At 39.7% G+C, this 17,936-nt stretch overlaps 1 protein-coding gene across 1 annotated transcript in view; it reads left to right on the top strand.

Annotated features, from left to right (window-relative positions):
* The window catches only part of LOC102862442 (chromosome unknown open reading frame, human C10orf129), a 48,579-nt gene that overhangs the window by 23,076 nt on the left and 7,567 nt on the right, over positions 1–17,936 (top strand). Inside the window, exons 5-9 of the mRNA XM_006892708.1 lie at positions 464–620; positions 1,955–2,037; positions 6,664–6,787; positions 12,969–13,049; positions 16,637–16,738. Coding sequence (XP_006892770.1) covers positions 464–620; positions 1,955–2,037; positions 6,664–6,787; positions 12,969–13,049; positions 16,637–16,738 — 547 coding nt within the window. The remainder of the gene's footprint in view (positions 1–463; positions 621–1,954; positions 2,038–6,663; positions 6,788–12,968; positions 13,050–16,636; positions 16,739–17,936) is intronic.

The raw sequence follows: 17,936 nt of genomic DNA, 5'->3' as shown, positions 1-17,936 counted from the left end.
CTGCCTCTGAAAACCCATTGTAGGATCAGCTATGAGTTGATTCTAACTCAACTGCACATAACAACAACAACATATGTTTGACATGGAAAGATCTTTGTTTATGAAAACAAGTAGTGCAGTATAGTATGCATTGTATGTTACCTATCAATTCTTTAGGAGAAATATTTAATATTGGTGTTTAGTGTGTAAAGCAGTACCATATATATGAACTTTATTGTTATTGTTTTTAGTTATCATTGAGTAGATTCCAACCCATGGTGACCTCATGTACAGCGTAGAAGTGTTCCATGGAATTTACCTTCCAGAAGTACTTTATTAGAACTGTCTTCCAAGATGTCTCTAGAGGAATTTGAACCACCAGTCTTTTAGCTAATAATCAAACATTTACTAGTTTAGAATTTATTTTTGTTATTGCTAGCTATTAGCACAAGAAAATTCAGATGTTTCTCATCTTCTTTATTAGACAGTGGATGAATCTCCAGTCAACAGATGTCATGTGGAGTTTGGGTGATCCCTTTGGTGGAACCTTATCACTGAGCAATGTCTTGGGAGCTTGGCTTCAAGGAGCCTGTGTGTTTCTGCATCACATGCCAATCTTCTGCCCTGAGACTGTTCTGAATGTAAGACCAAGTCCCTGTGTACAGTGGAGCAAAGATCAGAAAGGAAGTATTAGTGAGTGACACATGTCCAAATGTGGTGACTCAAGAACTAAATTTGGAATGGGATCTTTACTTGACAGTGTTCTCCCTACTTCTGAGAGCCATGTCCTCACAATTTTATGGATCTTTCTGAACTAAATTGACTGGCTACTTCATGTGTATCACTGGAATGGAGATGTTTAAAAGGCAATAATTACCATGATATTAAGAGTATGTCATATGCTACCATTTACTGACCCAGTAAGGACTGGCAGGCACTTCATGGTCATTATTTCATTTCCTCTACCCATAAAACTCTTACTTGTATAAGCCTTTTTGAATTAAGGTAACTCAAAAGTAAATCAAGATAACTCAAAAGGGAAAGCTAAGGCCAAGAAAGTTTCTGTAACCAGCCTGAGGAATCTGTTGAACTCCAGAGCATGGTCTCTACCAGAGCACAGACTCCACTTTGCTGGGCAATCCAGAATTTAACTGACAACATATAGGCTTACTGTTTACAAATTTGAATGTTTGGAAGCAGGCATGGCATCCACTTCCTAAACAGCATGCCTCTGGAAACTCTATAGACTTTGAGAAACGACGATAGTTGTAGAAAGGCGTCAGGTCTTTTTGTTCAGAGGGTCATTATGAGTCATGCTTGACTTGACGGCAATCAACAACAATGTGACAGAGCAGAATTGTCCCATAGGGTTTCCAACAAACTTTTGGGATCCAAGCATAAATATTTAATCGAGTATATATTCAATTATGCAGTCATTAACACGACAGTTTCTAAACCCTCTCAAATTACCAGGTAAGTCAAGCTTCATTTTCTTCCAAGATTCAAGTCTTGAGGCAAGAAATCTTTGAGTCCTTTTTGGGGTTTTTTTGACAATATATAATTATGAGGTTTATTAGGGAAATGAGAGATTACAACTCAGATTGGGAACCCTAACATACAACTTGTCAATGAGGCCAGCTTCTTCTCAGGTGGCTTTCAAGCAGGACTCTCTCTGGTCTTACAGTTCTAAACTCTGCCCTATGTAATTGACATGAAGTTCTTTCACTTGCCAGATATGCGTGTCTCACCCTCCACACACTTGGCCAATGAGCCTAAGTCAAGGCATTAGGCTCTGGCCCTGATCTAGTTCAACTTTATATTCCATCAATCCTCTTAATGATTCTAAAAAAAATCACTTAGTAGAGTGTTGCAGTTAGATAGCCTTGCCCTTTTACCCTGGACCCTTTCCCCCCAAGTTTTTCTATGTTTCCCATCTGCACTCACTGTTTTGGTTTTTCCTTTCTTGGTAGCCCAGGCTTTGTCCAGATTTCCCATCACCACTCTCTCTGGAAATTCAAGAATGTATCAAGAACTCCTTCAGCATCAGCATTTCACTAGGTAAGCGAAGATATCACCAGAGAAAGTGCATTTCCACCCATAGGACAAGAAATAAGACTGTCGTTGTGTGACATCGAGTTGATTCCATCTTGCGGGAATTCTGTATGATACAGTAGAGCTGCCGCATAGTGTTTCCAAGTCTATAATCTTTGTGGTAGAAGATCACCAGGTCTTTTCACCAACAGAGCATGATGAGTTCAAACTACTAACATTTTCACTAACAACTTTCATCACAAGGATTATACAATTTGTTGACAAGATCCCCATCCCACTCTTCATTGGCACTTATATCTTCTTACCACTTGTGAAACTATTCCACTAGATTGTGGAATGTTTTTTAAATCTTTGCCATTTTTGAAGCTTGTATCTTCTGAATCCTCTGTTGTCAGATTGATTCTGATTTACAGTGACCCTCTACTAACTTCCAAGACTCTAAATCTTTATGGGAGAAGACAACCCATCTTTCTCCGCCTAAATGACTAGTGGGTTCAAACTACTGACCTCTTGATTAAAAGGCAAATATGTTAAGCATTATCTGTCTTGAAAGAAATACAGTCAGAGTTCCTTTTAGAAGCAAAGATGATTAGACTTTGTCTTCATACTTTTGCCACATTATAAAGAGGGGCCAGTGCCTGGAGAAGGCTTCAAGTTTGGAAAAGTAGAGGGCCGGCACAATAGAGGAAGACCCTCCATGAGATAGACTGACACAGTGATTGCACCAACAGGCTTGGGCACAGTGGAGAGCACAGAGATTGTGTAAGATTGGGCAGGGGCTTAATTCTATTTTACTTAGTGTCACTTTGAGTCAGAGTGGACTTGAGGACACCTTCAGTAACTCATCTTCTGACTCCATAAGATTCCAGAATACAAAATTCAATTGTAATCAGAAAGTCGGGTTTGTTTAAGCAATTTATAATTTATGTCTCTTTGTAAAAAGAAAAGAAAACATCACTAAGAACATTATCTGTAACTAAATTTTAAAAAAGGAAGGTACAATAGAACATGGGTTAGATCTGTTGTTCATAGAATTGTTCTGAGTCATAGAGAGACCTCTGTTGACCTAATGGATAGAAAGTTATGCTACCAAGACAAAGGTGGGTGATTTTAATCTGTGGTCCTCAGGCCTGGTTTTAATTGGTTTTGAACTTTCTTCTAAGTGGTATAGCACTGGTCTGTCAATTTGCTGTACAGCGGTAACTCATGGTTACTGTGATGCTATAACACTGATGTATCAAATATGGTAATGGTTACCCATGGTGGACAGTGTTTGTTTGAGCTCCCAAATTTAAAAAAGGAATGGAGGCAGGAGTGGCACCCACTTATGAAATAGCTTGCTTCCAGAAAATCTATGAACATGGAGAAACAATGGAAGTTATACAAGTGTTCAGGTCTTTAATTCATAGGGTCGCTATGAGTCATCTACTACTTGATGGTACTTAACAACAACAACAGCAACTACAGGTAAATGTTAAAGGCTAAGACAACACTTCTATTGACTATAACCCCTTCTAAACCTGTTTATTCTGTTTAGGTCACCTTTAAGGAATTGTGCTGATAACTCAAAGACTGAGCCTATCTGACAGTTTAAATCCACCGTTGACCTCTATGGAGAAAGATGGGCAATTTCCTCCTATGCAATTTACAGCTTTGGAAACCCAATAGAGGGTCAGCTAGGAGTTAATTTCAACTCAATGATAATTGGTTAACAATTTTTAAAATAAATTTCTATTTTTTCTATTTTTTTGTATGTTGTTCTTGCATGCATCTAGTCAGAACTGACCCATATCTGACCCCTGCAGTGGGTTTTCAGAGATAGTAAATCGTTCAGGAGGAGATTGCTCAGCCTTCTTTCAGGGAGCAGCTGATGCCTTTGGGATTGCAGCACAGTTTCTTACCACTAGGCTTTCAGAGCTCACTATTTTTATATATCTTGTATGTACCATCAAGTTGAAACTGAAGCTGGCTCATAGATGACCCTCCAGCAGGTTTTCAGAGACAACTAATCACATGAGAAGTCACTGTCTATCCTTCTGTGGAACAGCTGGTGAATTTGAACTACATGCCTTTGGGATTCTAATATTGTAGAGAGATTCTATACATGATATCTTTTTGCTGTTATAATAGAAAGAGCGGATTTTAACAAAAATTTTAACAAGTAAAATTATATTCTATCATAGCTGCGGAGGCTAGAAAGCTGGATTTGAGTTGCCTGTGTTAGAGGAAGACTTTTTCCTCCTTCTGTTGAATCTGGAGGAAAGTCCTTATCTCTTTTTTATTTCCTACAAGATATCCATGTATCTTGGCATCAGCCTTCTTCTGAGTCTAGGAGATACAAAGACTGTGCACTACTCCCAGCTTCTTTGTGACCATCTGGTCCCACCTTCTCTGCTTGTTTCTTTCTCTTTTATTTCTTGTAAGAGAAATGGTGATGATGGTCATACTGCAAGGGAACTCCCCTTACATCAATCAAGACTGTTACTAGAGTAGGGGGATTGTATCTCACCCTAACCCTCTTATAGCTGATTGGCTGAACACCTCAGATCACAACATGAGGGATAATTACATCATTACATAACTGCCAAATCACAAATAATCATTATCCTGAGTGCATGCCCTTGACTACAGGATACTGAGAATTTGAATTGCTTATTATCAGCAAAAATTAATGAGAAATCACATGATCTAAGGCATTGGATAAAGCTTTGGAATTTTAGAAATGATCGTTTAAGTATCACTTATAGTGATGTGGCAAGGGCATACACTCTATAAAAGGAAGCATTTATATGGCAAACTATAGAGCTCTGGTAGCCTAGGGGTAAGGAGTTGTCCTGCTAATCAAAGTCAGACAGTTCAAGTCCACTAGGGTATAGCCTCTGAAACCCCACTGGAGAGTCACTTATGAGTCAGTTATGACTCAACAGCACACAACAACAACACGAAGAAAACACCAGATCAGCTCATCTCATTGGCATTTTACCTAGTGACTAAAAATATAGTTCTATCCTAATAAAATCTATCTTCATCCATTGACATTACATCATCATATAAAATATTCAGATTATTTTTACACATTTAATAGTAAAACTTTAAAAATACAGTCAATACTTAATTGTGCCTTAAAATGAATAATAATATAAAATTAATGATCTAACAATGGCTTTGGAAGAAATTCACAACTAGATCTCCAATTTTTATCTTTCTTAGTCTCCAGAAATGATTGGGTAAAGGAAAGAAGTAGATATTACATAATCACTAATTGACACTCCCATGTTCAAATTACAGGTGATCATTCTGCTTCTATTTGAGGTGACAATGAGGGTTTTTCTACTCCTTTTTTTTTTACAATGAGTTTTGCTTTGACCTTCTTCAATACCTGACCTTTCCACCATCACCATCATTAAATACATGTGAAATGATTTACAAGTTTACAAAAGGTGTTTATTAGAATTCTATCTACAACTGGGCATGGTAGAGATTTTGCATAATATCTGGAGCCGAACACACACACAAAAAAATAAATTTAAAAAAACCCCCAAAACAATACTCTCTTTCCATCCCCAGATTTCAGGAAACTCACTTTTGGCACAGCCTTCACATATGGGCATATTTGAAATCCACAAGTTCTGCGGAAAACATAAAAAATTTTTAGCAGAAGGCTGGCTTCTTTCCATCAATCCACACTATTATTTGGTTAATTCATCTTAATACTAATATTTATTTATAGAAAAATAAATTCATGTCTCCATGTTGTTGTTGTTCAGTGTCATTGAGTCAAGTGTGACTCGTAGCGACCTGATGAAAAAAAGATCTGAACCCTGTTCTATAACTATCATTTCTCTAGTGTCCCCAGGGTTTCCAAAGGCCTGTTATTTAAAAATTTGATGCCAATCCTGCTTCCAAGTCTGACTTAATCTTGGAGCTCTGCCAAACCCTATCCACCATGGATAACCATTATGGCATTTGAAACACCAAAGGCACAGCATTCAGTATCACAGCAACCCAAAGTTACTTCAGTACAGCAAAGTGACAGACTAGTGCTCTACCTCTTAGAATGTTCTCCTCCTGTCTCCACGTAGATTGGTCCAATTCAGATGCCAGAGTAGATTATCTAATAGAATAGTAACAAGAGCATCAACTACCATGTACTCCTGGTTTCACTGTGTGTACCTGAATGGTCAGCAGTTTGAATCCACCAGTCTTTTTAAAGGAAAAAGAAGGAAAATCTCCCATAAAGATTTAGAGCCTCAGAAATCCTCTGGAGGATCACCATGAGTTGGACTCAGTGACCATTAGGTCTTGGTTTTACATGTTTGATAAGAGCCTTGTTGGTCCAGTGGATCAAGCATAGGATTGGTGGTTTAAATACATCAGTCATCCCATGGGCAGAAAAAAAGGTGACAATCTGCTTCCATAAAGACGTACAGCCATGGAAACTGTGTGAAGCTATATTCTGTCACACCGATGAATGAACTTTACATCAGTGGGTTTGTTTGGAGGGTTTTGGCTGTATCTTTGGCAATATCTGCATCACCTTTACCACAACTATTACTTAATCCAGATTTCCTTAAAATGGTTATTTATAGAAATATTCACCATGCCTAAGAATAACTTTTTACGCCTCTCCAGTTACAGATTCAAGAATCTGAAGCATTGTGTGGCTGCAGGAGGATCCATCAGCCCTGAGACGATCAAAGACTGGAAAGACATGACTAAGTTGGACATCTTTGAAGGCTATGGGAAGACTGAAACTGTAGGTTGATGCTGAGTCACAACTTAACCAGATAGCTGACAATATTTATCCACTACATAAGGACTCTGTTAAACCACTAGACATCACTAGAAATATGGACAGCTGGATTCTAAGCACAGGAAGAATTAGATTGAAACTAGATGAGAGACCTTTCATTCCATGACAAGACAAAGTGTTACGAGAACAGTCAAATATAGCTAAAAAAGAGAGCTAGTTCTTATGCAATGACTCTTATTTTTTTTTTCTGTAAAGTAGGAGACAATGCTATATGATGAGAATAGGGAAAGTGGTAGGGCAAAAGTAAGAGTTGTTGTTGTTGTTGTTATGTGCTGTCAAGTTGTTTGCAACCCTATGTACAATAATCCTATAACCTGCTCTATCCTGTGCCAACTTTACTGTCTCTGACACACCTACTCTCATTACCCCAGTCACTGAATCAATCCATCTCATTGATGGTCTTCCTCTCTTTCTCTGTCTCTCCACCATTCCAAGGATGATGTCCCTTTCCAAAGACTGGTCCCTCCTTGCAACATGCTCAAAGTAGTATGTCAGAAGAAGCCTCAGAATCTTTGCCTCCAAGGAGTAGCCTTGTTTCACCCTCTCTAGAATGTTTAAAATCTACCATGACAGACACAAGGGGGGAAAAAACACACACACAGATTATGGACACACAAGAGAAATATAGGGATTCAGGAAACATTTTATGCTATAGATAATAATTTTGAATGTCACTCATCTGCATAAGTTCATGATTATTCTTGAATAGTACTCAAAAAGGTAGATGTAGACATGGTGAGCGTGGACAGTTTGCTTGACTCAGAATTAGGGTCTGTCAAGCAAAAGAGCAAATGGACAAGGAATCTAATATTAGCAAGAAAATAGTTGACGTGAAAGACTAAGCTGGTTAGGAAAAGACATGAACTCAAGAAAAATGGAGAAAGACTAAGTGCTGGTGATGTCAATAGTGCCCAAAAATAAGTGTAGAGGAAGTAACTAAATAAGAGAGCTGGAAAGACTACAGGTAACAGTGAAAAAAGTGGATACATGGACTTATTATTTCAGAGGCGGGCATTTATATAGGTGATGCCGAAGTCCAGGGCATGATAATGTGAATTAAGTGTTATGAAGTTTCTGGATGTGAGAGTCGAGGAGTAAAGAAGCCAGATATTAATACTGGTCGTCCAGATAGATGTAACGGTCACTCAGGTGGGGCAAGAGTGAAAGCAGATCATTAATTATGTTAAAAGGCTTTCAAAACAAGGAAGACTCGTTGGTAAATTACAGCAACAAAGTGTTCTAGAGAAAGGGAAAGGTAAATAGTAAATTTCAAAAAGACAGAGGAATGTCTACTAGAATCAGAGGGATGATTATCTAAAAATGGTACCGGGTTCTTGGGTGATGCCAAGCCCAAGCAATATGGAAAAATGAACATCCTCCACTAGAAAGGTCAGAGCTCCATGAGAGTCAGGGCTCTGAAACGGTTATGATGCAAGTAAATTTTGGTAAAGAAGATATAGATGATGTGTAAGTGAAGACCACTCAACTGATGTTCTATCAGTTGTATGATGGGGGGAAAAATTGAGGGGAAATAAGGTCTAGGAAGTACTGGTGGCCTAGTGGTAAGAAACTGTGCTTCAGTCCCAAAGGCATGTGGTTCGAATCCACTAACGGCTCCATGGGAAAAGAATTGGTAACTCCCTTCCATGCAATTACCTGCCTCTGCAAACTTTCAGTAGGGTCAGCTGTGGATCGTTTTCACATTGATGGTACACAAAAATAACAGCAAAGGTCAAGGAGCAAAACATCATATGCACTTAGAACATGAGCAACCAAGCAAGGAAGGGGGAAAGGAACAAAATCCAAACAGGGAGACAGTTCTGTTCTAGAAATACTCTAGGATAACAGGAATTTTATGGTGGTGCCTTTGACTCTGGTGGGTGATCTGCCGTGTGTTGTGCTACAAACCAAAGGCTACATGTCTCCAGCAGTTTGAATCCACCAGCTATTCCTTGGCAGAAAGCTGGATGTCTCCTCCTGTAAAGATTTATGGCCCCCAAAATCTGGTGCAGGACCACAATGGGTCAGAATTAACTCAATGTCAATGAGTGTGTTTTGAGTGTTTGTATGGCTATCAGAGATTCATATCAGTTGTTCATAGGGTCACTATGAGTTGTACTCAACTTGATGGCACCTGAGAACAGCCAGATCCCTACAAGAATTAGTCTCAGTGTTGTTCTGATAGGTAGGTATGTAAGATCACATGGAAAGGACAAAAGGGTTCTCATGTTTGTTGTTGTTGTTGTTGTTGTTGTTAGGTGTTGTTCAGTCGAGGATGACTTGTAGTAACTCTGTGAACAATAGATCTAAACCCTGTCCTATCCTTCACCATCCTTCTCATCTCTGACACACTAGAGCCCATCTCTGCAGTCACTGTGTCAAACCATCTGGTAGAGGGACTCTCTCTCTTTCACTAACTCTCCACCTTTCCAAGCGCAGTATCTCTTTCCAGGCACTAGTCCCTCCTAACAATATGCCCCAAGTATGTGACACAAAGCTTTGCCATTCTTCCTTTTAGTAAGCACTCTGGCTGCATTTTCTTCTAGTGGTCCACAGAATATCAGGCAATAAAGGACACAAAGTGGTTTGCAGAGAAATAAGCTAAAGCTAATCTTTTACCAAGCTGTCCCTATATCCATCTTTGAAAACCTTTCAAGGGGAGTCAGAGTCATCTACCTATGGTCTAGGAACTCCATGTCAAAATTGTCAGCTACATACAATTTGGCATTGTAAAAGTATCAGAAATCCTGTTTGCATACAGAGCATAGGTGCTAGAGACACAACTGTGAACAAGTCAGAAACAATCCTTGCCCTCTCAGAGAATTCACAATCATGTAAACAAGTAATTTTAATATACTGAGGAAGAGTCATGAAAGGGAAATAGGTTCTTCTGTGGGTGCATAAAAGGGACATTTAACCCAGCCTTAACAATTGTCAACTCAGGTGTAGCCAATCGTGGTCCATCTCTAGAAGTCATATTCTTTTCATCCAAAAATAATTTCAAAACATATTTCTAAAAGATAAAGACGTTTGGGAAAACAAATTAACTCATTTTGTTATGAAGCTGAAAATGAGTGATAATTCTCTTTTATCAAATATCCATTATTTCTATTTCACCGATCCTGCACATCACATGTTTTCTCTTTTTTTCTGTACAATCAACTATTTAGTCATTGCAAACACTTTTTAAAATTTTTTTATTATTGATTTCAATGAAAATTTAGAGACTTTGGATATCCATTCATTCATTGTTGCACTTTTTCTCCCTGCAACACCCCTCCCAACCCCAGTACACTCTTCTCTTTGAAAAAGTAAAAGAAAAATTCTTTCATTGTTTTACAATTCCTTCCCCAAGGTCCACTCCACTATGCAGCCTTTGTTCTGGACTCCTGTCATGACAAAAATACCTAATCACATATTCCTTTTTAAAAGTTTTCTCCTCATCCTTTCAATGTTGTTGTTTGTTGTTGTTATGTGCCATCAAATCGCTTGCAACTCATAGGAACCCTAGGTATAACAGCTCTAAACTCTGCTCTGTCCTGTGCCAATCTCATTGTCTCTGACACACTCATCCTGATTGCCCCAGTCACTGAATCAACCCACCTCCCAGAGGACCTTCCCCTCCTGCACCTGCCCTCCATCCTCCCAAGCATGATGTCCTTCTCCAAGGCCCGGTCTCTCCTTACAACATGACCAAAATATGTCAGACAAAGTCTCAGAATTCTTGCCTCCAAGGAGCAGCCCGGTTTAACCCTCTCCAAGATAAATCTTTGATTTCTTAGCAGTCCATGGTACCCTCAACACTCTTCTCCAACACCAAAGCTCAAAAGCATCAATTCTCCTTCTATCCACCCCAGTCATTGTCCAGCTATCTGACGCATAACAAGTGATTGCAAAGACCATGACCTGTACCAGATGCACCTTAGTCTCCAGAGACACACCGTTGCTTTTTCAGTACTTTAGAGAGGTCCCTAACAGCAGACTTTCCCATCGCAATACGTCTTTTAATTTCCTGACTGCTGGTACCAAGAGTGTTGATTGTGGAGCCAAGCAGACTAAAGCTGTGAACAATCTTAATCTCTTCACCATCCATCCTGATGTTGCCAATTGGTCCAGTGGTGAGAATCTTTGTCTTCTTGACATTGAGCCTCAGTCCATATTGAAGGCTGCAGTCCCTGACCCTCAGCAGCAAGCGCTTCAGGTCCTCCTCAGTTTTAGCAAGCAGGGTTGTGTCGTCTGCATAACACAGATTGTTGATAGATCTTCCACCAATCCTGTTTTGATGTAGTATACATTATATACCCCATCTTTCTCAGTCTCCCCTCAACCCCGATGTCAGTCCTGTTTTACAACAGTGGCACCATGCAGTATGTGTCCTTTTGTGACTGAGATATTTCACTCAGCATAATGTCCTCCAAGGTCACCCATTTTGAATAATATTGCATGAGTTCCTTGTTTTTCAATGCATAGTATTCCACTGTGTAAATATATCATAGCTTCTCTATCCATTCCTTTGTTGATGGGAATCTGTGTTTTCTTAGACATCTCATTGTGTAATCTCATTTTCATTAGCTGAAGTATGTTATATAGTTTTTAATCTATGGATTCTCCTATCACTTTTTTTTTCCTTCCAATTTGTTTCTTAAAGAAACCAGTCATTGAGTCCATCAAGTTTTTCACAGCTTAGGATTTGGTAGTTGTTTCCCTGTGGTGTCATTTAACATGCTCTTCTGTCCTTAGTATTTTCTGTAAACTAATAGGTAGATGTAGAAGTGTATTTGGATTTTTGCTTGATTTGTTGTTGTTGTTGTTCTTGCTATTGTTGTTGTTGTTTAGGCAAAAGACAGGGTAGGGCATGACTACTTTACAAATACGTTGTACTTCTATAATGAAGCACAAAATACTGAGTTTTCTTTCTTATGATGACAGCAACCATTGATGGTCAGTCATTTGTTGTTGTTTTTAGGTACTGTCAAGTTGTTGCTGTTGTTGTTGTTGTTATGTGCCGTCAAGTCGTTTGCGACTCATAGCGATCCTATGTACAACAGCTCTAAACCCTACTCTATCCTGTGCCAATCGCATGGCCTCTGAGACACCCATCCCAATTACCCCAGTCACTGAATCAATCCATCTCATAGAGGGTCTTCCCCTCCTGCGCTGTCCCTCCACCTTACCAAGAATTATGTCTCTCTCCAAGGACCTGTCTCTCCTTACAACATGTACAAAGTATGTCAGATGAAGCCCCAGAATCCTTGCCTCCAAGGAGTAGCCTGGTTTAACCCTCTCCAGGATTAATCTGTTTTCTAGGCAGTCCAGGGTACATTCAATACTTTTCTCCAGCATCACAGCTCAAAGGCATCAATTCTCCTTCTGTCTTCACTAGTCATTGTCCAACTCTCTGATGCATGACAAGTGATTGCAAGGACCATGGCCTGTATCAGGTGCACCTTAGTCTCCAGAGACACACCGTTGCTCTTGAGTACTTTAGAGAGGTCCCTAACAGCAGACTTTCCCATCATGATACGTTTTTTTTATTTCCTGGCTGTTGGTTGCAAGAGTGTTGACCATGGAGCCAAGCAAACTGAAGCTGTGAACAATCTCAATCTCTTCACCATCCATCCTGATGCTACCAATTGGTCCAGTGGTGAGAATCTTTGTCTTCTTGACATTGAGCCTCAGTCCATACTGAAGGCTGCAGTCCTTGACCCTCTGCAGCAAGTGCATGAAGTCCTCCTCAGTTTCGGCAAGCAGGGTTGTGTCATCCGCGTAACGAAGTATGATTCATAAAAACTCTATGAACAACCGATCTGAACCCTGTCCTATTCTATGCCATCCTCACAATCTCTGACACACTAATGTCCATTGCTGTAGTCACTGTGTCAACCTACCTGGTTGAGGATCTTCCTTCTCCTTTGCTGTCCTCCAGCCTTCCCCAGAAAGAGGCCCCTCTCCAAGAAATAATTTCTCGTAGACACATGCCTGAAGTATGTGAGATAAAGCTTCAATCATCTTTGCCTCTAAGGAGCACTCTGGCTGCACCTTCTCCAAGATGTGTTGAGTCACTAGATCTATAAAGCCATAATGTTCTTAATGACAAAAGTTTAATCTGCATTTCTTTACATAGGGGCTGCTCTGTGCTACTTCCAAAAGAATAAAATTGAAACCAGGTTCTCTCGGGAAACCGTTGCCGCCATATATCATTCAGGTAAGATATCATTGTGATAATTATGATATAATGGTTAATTGAGCTCTTACTAGGAGCCAGACACTATCCTTAGCACTTAATATTACTTAATTAACTCACAGTAACAGCTCTAGCAGGAAAATGTTTTTTGACAGAATTCTCACCTCTCTAGGGAGGCTCCTCTAGAATGATCTCAGCTCCTCAAAAGATAAGGTCTTTGTATCACAAAACCTAGCTCGGTGATTCATGGAGTGGACAAGTTTTTTTTATAGACAACTATTTTACAAATGACTTTTGGTAACATTTAAAATTAAATATTTAGAAGAAGCATAGTACTGTTATTTGACCAAGTAGGGACATTTAGCTTCAGTTTACTTGGCTCCACAATCAACACTCTTGGTACCAGCTACCAAGAAATCAAAAGACAAATTGCACTGGGAAAGTCTGCTGTCTGGGAACTCCCTAGAGAACTAATGAGCAATGATGTCAGTCTGGATATTAAGGTGCACCTGATCCAGGCCATTGTCTTCACAATTACAGCATCAGAAAGCTGGACAATGACTAAAGATTACAGAAGAATTGATGCCTTTCAGTTGTGGTGCTGGAGAAAAGACTGAATATATCATGGACTGACAGAAGAACAAATTCTTCCTGGAGAGAGTGAAACAAGGCTGTTCCTTGGAGGCAAAAATTCTGAAGCTCTGTCTCACATTCTTTGGACATGTTGCAAGGAGGGACCTGTCCTCGGAGAGGGACATCATACTTGGAAGCGTGGAAGGACAGCACAAGAGAGGAAGACCCTGGATGAGATGAATTGACTCAGTGACTAGTAATGGGTGTAGGTGTGTCAGAGACAATGAGGTTGGCACAGGATTGACCAGGATACAGCTATACAGCTCTGTTGTACATAGGGTCACTATGAGATGCAAATGACTCGACAGCACACAACAACATACACACACACACACACACACACACACACACACATATACAGAGAGTGATTGAAAGTAGAGATTACTAGAATAATGTCTATCTAAGTTTCAGTGACTACACAAAGACATTTGACTATGTGGATCACAACAAGTTGTATCTAACCTTGAGAAGAATGGGAACCTCAGAACACCTGAATGTGCTCATTCAAAACCTATACTGTCCTCTTTTTAAAAGTACTCAGTAGGCCTTTTGCCAGTGACTGAGCCATCAAGAAAGGATAGAATAGAAACATGACTTTTGGGTTAAGCAGCAACATCTTGTGTTGTTTTGCCTCAGTTGGTGATGTGACCAGGTATTCTATCTTTGGAATTAAATGGAGTGTGAAAGCAGCAAGGCTTAGGTTTGGGGGAAATGCTGCTAGTAGATAAAATACTCTTAATATGCTTTGGAGGAAGAAAAAGAAAAAACCTATACCTGGACCAGGAGGCAGTCATCAGAACAAGCAAGGAATCACTGAATGGTTCAAAAGCAGGAAAGAAGTGCTTCTCCATACCTTCTCAATCTATACTCAGAATAGATCATTCAGGAGGCTGGTCTTTATGAGGAAGAATATGGTAACAGAATTGGAGGAAGACAATTTGTATTATGCAGATGACATAACATTGCTCACTGAAACTGAGGAGGACCCTAAAGCATCTGCTACAGAAGCTCAAGGACTTTAATAATCTTCCATACAGACAGAAGCTCAACATTAAGAAGACAAAGATTCTCTACCCCTTGGCCAATTAGCCATCATAGATGGAGAAGTGATTGAGATTCTCAACAATTTCAGCTTGCTCAGGTCCATGTCAACTCTCCCAGAACCAGCAGCCAGGAAATCAAAAGATTAATTACATTAGGAAAATCTGCTGTCAGTGATCTGTCCAAAGTGATAAAGAGCAATGATGTTAGGCTAGAGACTAAGGTGCACCTGATCCAGGCCATGGTCTTCGCATTTACTTGCTATGCATCAGAGAGCTGGACAATGAATAAGGATGACAGACGTAGAACTGATGTCTTTGAATTGTGGTGGTGGGGAAGAGTATTGAGCATACCATGGTCTGCCAAGATAGCAAACGGATCTTTCCTGTAGAGAGTGAAATCAATTTGCTCTCTGGAGGCTAGGATTTTGAAGCAATATCTGACATACTTTGGGCACAGCACAAGGAGGATCAGTCTTTGGAGAGGGATATCATGCTTGGAAGGGTGGAGGGACATTACAGGAGAGGAAGACCCTGGATGAGATGGATTGACACAATGACTGAGGTAGTAGGGGCAAGTGTGCCAGAGACAGTGAGATTGGCTCAGGATAGGACAGAGCTATTGTGCATATGATTGCTATGAGTCACAGGCAACTCAGTAACACACATATATATGGTTAAAAGTTAGACTGTGGAGACAGACTTCTTGGATTTGAAAATGAACATTACTTTTTAGCTGTGTATGCCATTAACCAAGTGATTGCAAAGATCATGGCCTGTATCAGACACACTAGGACAATGACTAGGGAGGATAGAAGGAGAATTGATGCCTTTGAGCTTTGGTGTTGGAAAAGAGTATTGAGCGTACCATGGGCTGCTAAGAAAACAAACAGATTCATCCTGGAGAGGGTTAAACCAGGCAGCTCCTTGGAGGCAAGGATTCTGAGGCTTCATCTGACATACTTTGGTCATGTTGTAAGGGGAGACCAGGCCTTGGAGAAGGACATCATGCTTGGGAGGGTGGAGGGACAGCGCAGGAGGGGAAGGCCCTCTAGGAGGTGGATTGATTCAGTGACTGGGTTAATCAGTGACTGGGTGTGTCGGAGACAGTGCGATTGGCACAGGACAGAGCAGAGTTTAGGGCTGTTGTACATAGGGTCGCTATGAGTCACAAGTGACTCGATGGCACATAACAACAACAACAACATGCCGCTAACATATTTTTAAGTGTGTTTTTCATATTCTTTTTCTTATACATAAGATGAATAATTAAATATTTGTGCTTAAAACATTTTCCCTTGAAGTTCTGGTTTTCTCATCAATTTCTATTTACCAAACATTGGAGACGTTTATTATCCATTATTTCTTTCTTTGGTCCGTTTTTTAACCATTTTTTATTGACCTACAACCTTGTTTAGTCCTCACAACAAAGTGAGGATATAGATCATTTTAAAATTCCCATCTTGTAGGTAAAGAAATTGTGGTCCACAGTCTCAAAGTAATTAGCTCAAGATCTTCATAAGTAGAGTATGGTAGCAAATACTCAAACCCAGACCTTTCCAGCTCTGGTATCTTTACACCTATGCTACCCCATAGACAGCTCAGTCTCAAAGTACAGCAACCAGGCAATTTCCTGGCATCTTAAATGGTATTTAAAAAACCCTTCATTGTCATTGAATCAGAACCAACTCATAGATGATCCTCCAGCAGGTTTTCAGAGGCTGTAAATTGCATGTGAGCAATGGCCCATCTTTTTCTTATGGAGCAACTGATAGATTCAAACCACCCAGCTCTGATTTGGTGGGACAATTCCCTACCCCATGAGGATACCAGAGCTCCCTTTGAATGTGACAATAAGTCTTAAATGTAGATCTTCGGTATTTTAGGTACAAATGATTCATAAGTGAAATTTCTTTCCTGGTTTTCCAATTTCAGATTGTAGATGAAAAGTCAAATGTCCTGTCTCCAGGAGAAGAAGGAAATATTGCCATCCATATAAAACTAAACCAACCTGCCCACCTCTACTGTCCACACATGGTAAGGGAAATTTTCTTTTTTTTTTCTTAAATACTTTTATTGTTAATATAAATAATGACATCATATTTATGGTGTGCCAAACATTTTTGTCCCAACTTTCAATTTTGCAAACTTTCAAATCTAGGAAATGACTTATATGATAGTGCAGTAAATCTTGACTTAGTGGTTAGGACCTGTACTGCCAATACAAAGGCATGCAATTCAAATCACCAGCTGCTCCATGGGAGAAAGACGAGCAGTCTCGTCCCTTGTGATTTACGGCCTCTGAAAACTTGTTAGAGGGTCAGCTATGACAGTACTTGACAACTTAGCGCAGTGGTTAATGCTCAACTACTAAGTCAAAAGTTGGTAGTTTGAATTTACCGATCACTTTAGAAGATGTGGTCTGTTTCTGCAAATATTACAGATCTGAAAACATCACAGAGCAGTTCTATTCCATCTTATAGGGTCACTATCAGTGAGGACCATCTCAACGGCAGGAACTTTGCTTTGACAAACACCTATATTCATCTGTTTTAACATCTTGCCTCATTCAGCTGGTACACTTTTTTAAAAATTGCAGATATTATGATACCTTTCCCTTAAATACTCCAAGGTGCCTATACTTCATCTAAGGATAAGACCTTCTTATTAACCATAATATCACCATAACATGTAAGAAAGTTCAAAAAAATAATTTTATAATCTCTAATATCCAGTACGTTGCCTCAACTGTACCCAAAATGTCATTGATAGCTCTTATAAATCCAGAATTCAAACCTAACATATCTACTTTGTTCTCGTCTTTTCTTATTTATATTAAATAGTGTGACAACCTTCTTTAATATTTTTGAAAGGCAGTGATTTATTGTCTTCTAAAATGCCTTACATTATATATTTGTTTTTTATTTCTTCATGATAAAATTAGAATACACATTATTTCTAGGAGCATTGTTGTTGTTGTTATGTGCCGTTAAGTTGCCTGTGACTAATAACGTTATGTAGATTGTTGTTGTGATGTGCTGTCGAGTCGCTTGTGACTCATAGCGACCCTATGTACAACAGCCTTAAACCCTGCTCTATCCTGTGCCAATCGCACTGTCTCCGACACACCCAGTCACTGATTACCCCAGTCACTGAATCAATCCACCTCATAGAGGGCCTTCCTCTCCTGCGCTGTCCCTCCACCCTCCCAAGCATGATGTCCCTCTCCAAGGAC

The sequence above is a fragment of the Elephantulus edwardii genome, unplaced genomic scaffold (assembly GCF_000299155.1).
Source record: "Elephantulus edwardii isolate Elephantulus edwardi_28Jun2011 unplaced genomic scaffold, EleEdw1.0 scaffold00117, whole genome shotgun sequence".
Classification (NCBI taxonomy): Eukaryota; Metazoa; Chordata; class Mammalia; order Macroscelidea; family Macroscelididae; genus Elephantulus; species Elephantulus edwardii.
Note: the sequence above shows the minus strand (reverse complement) of the source record. Positions and strands in the feature narration are given on the sequence as shown.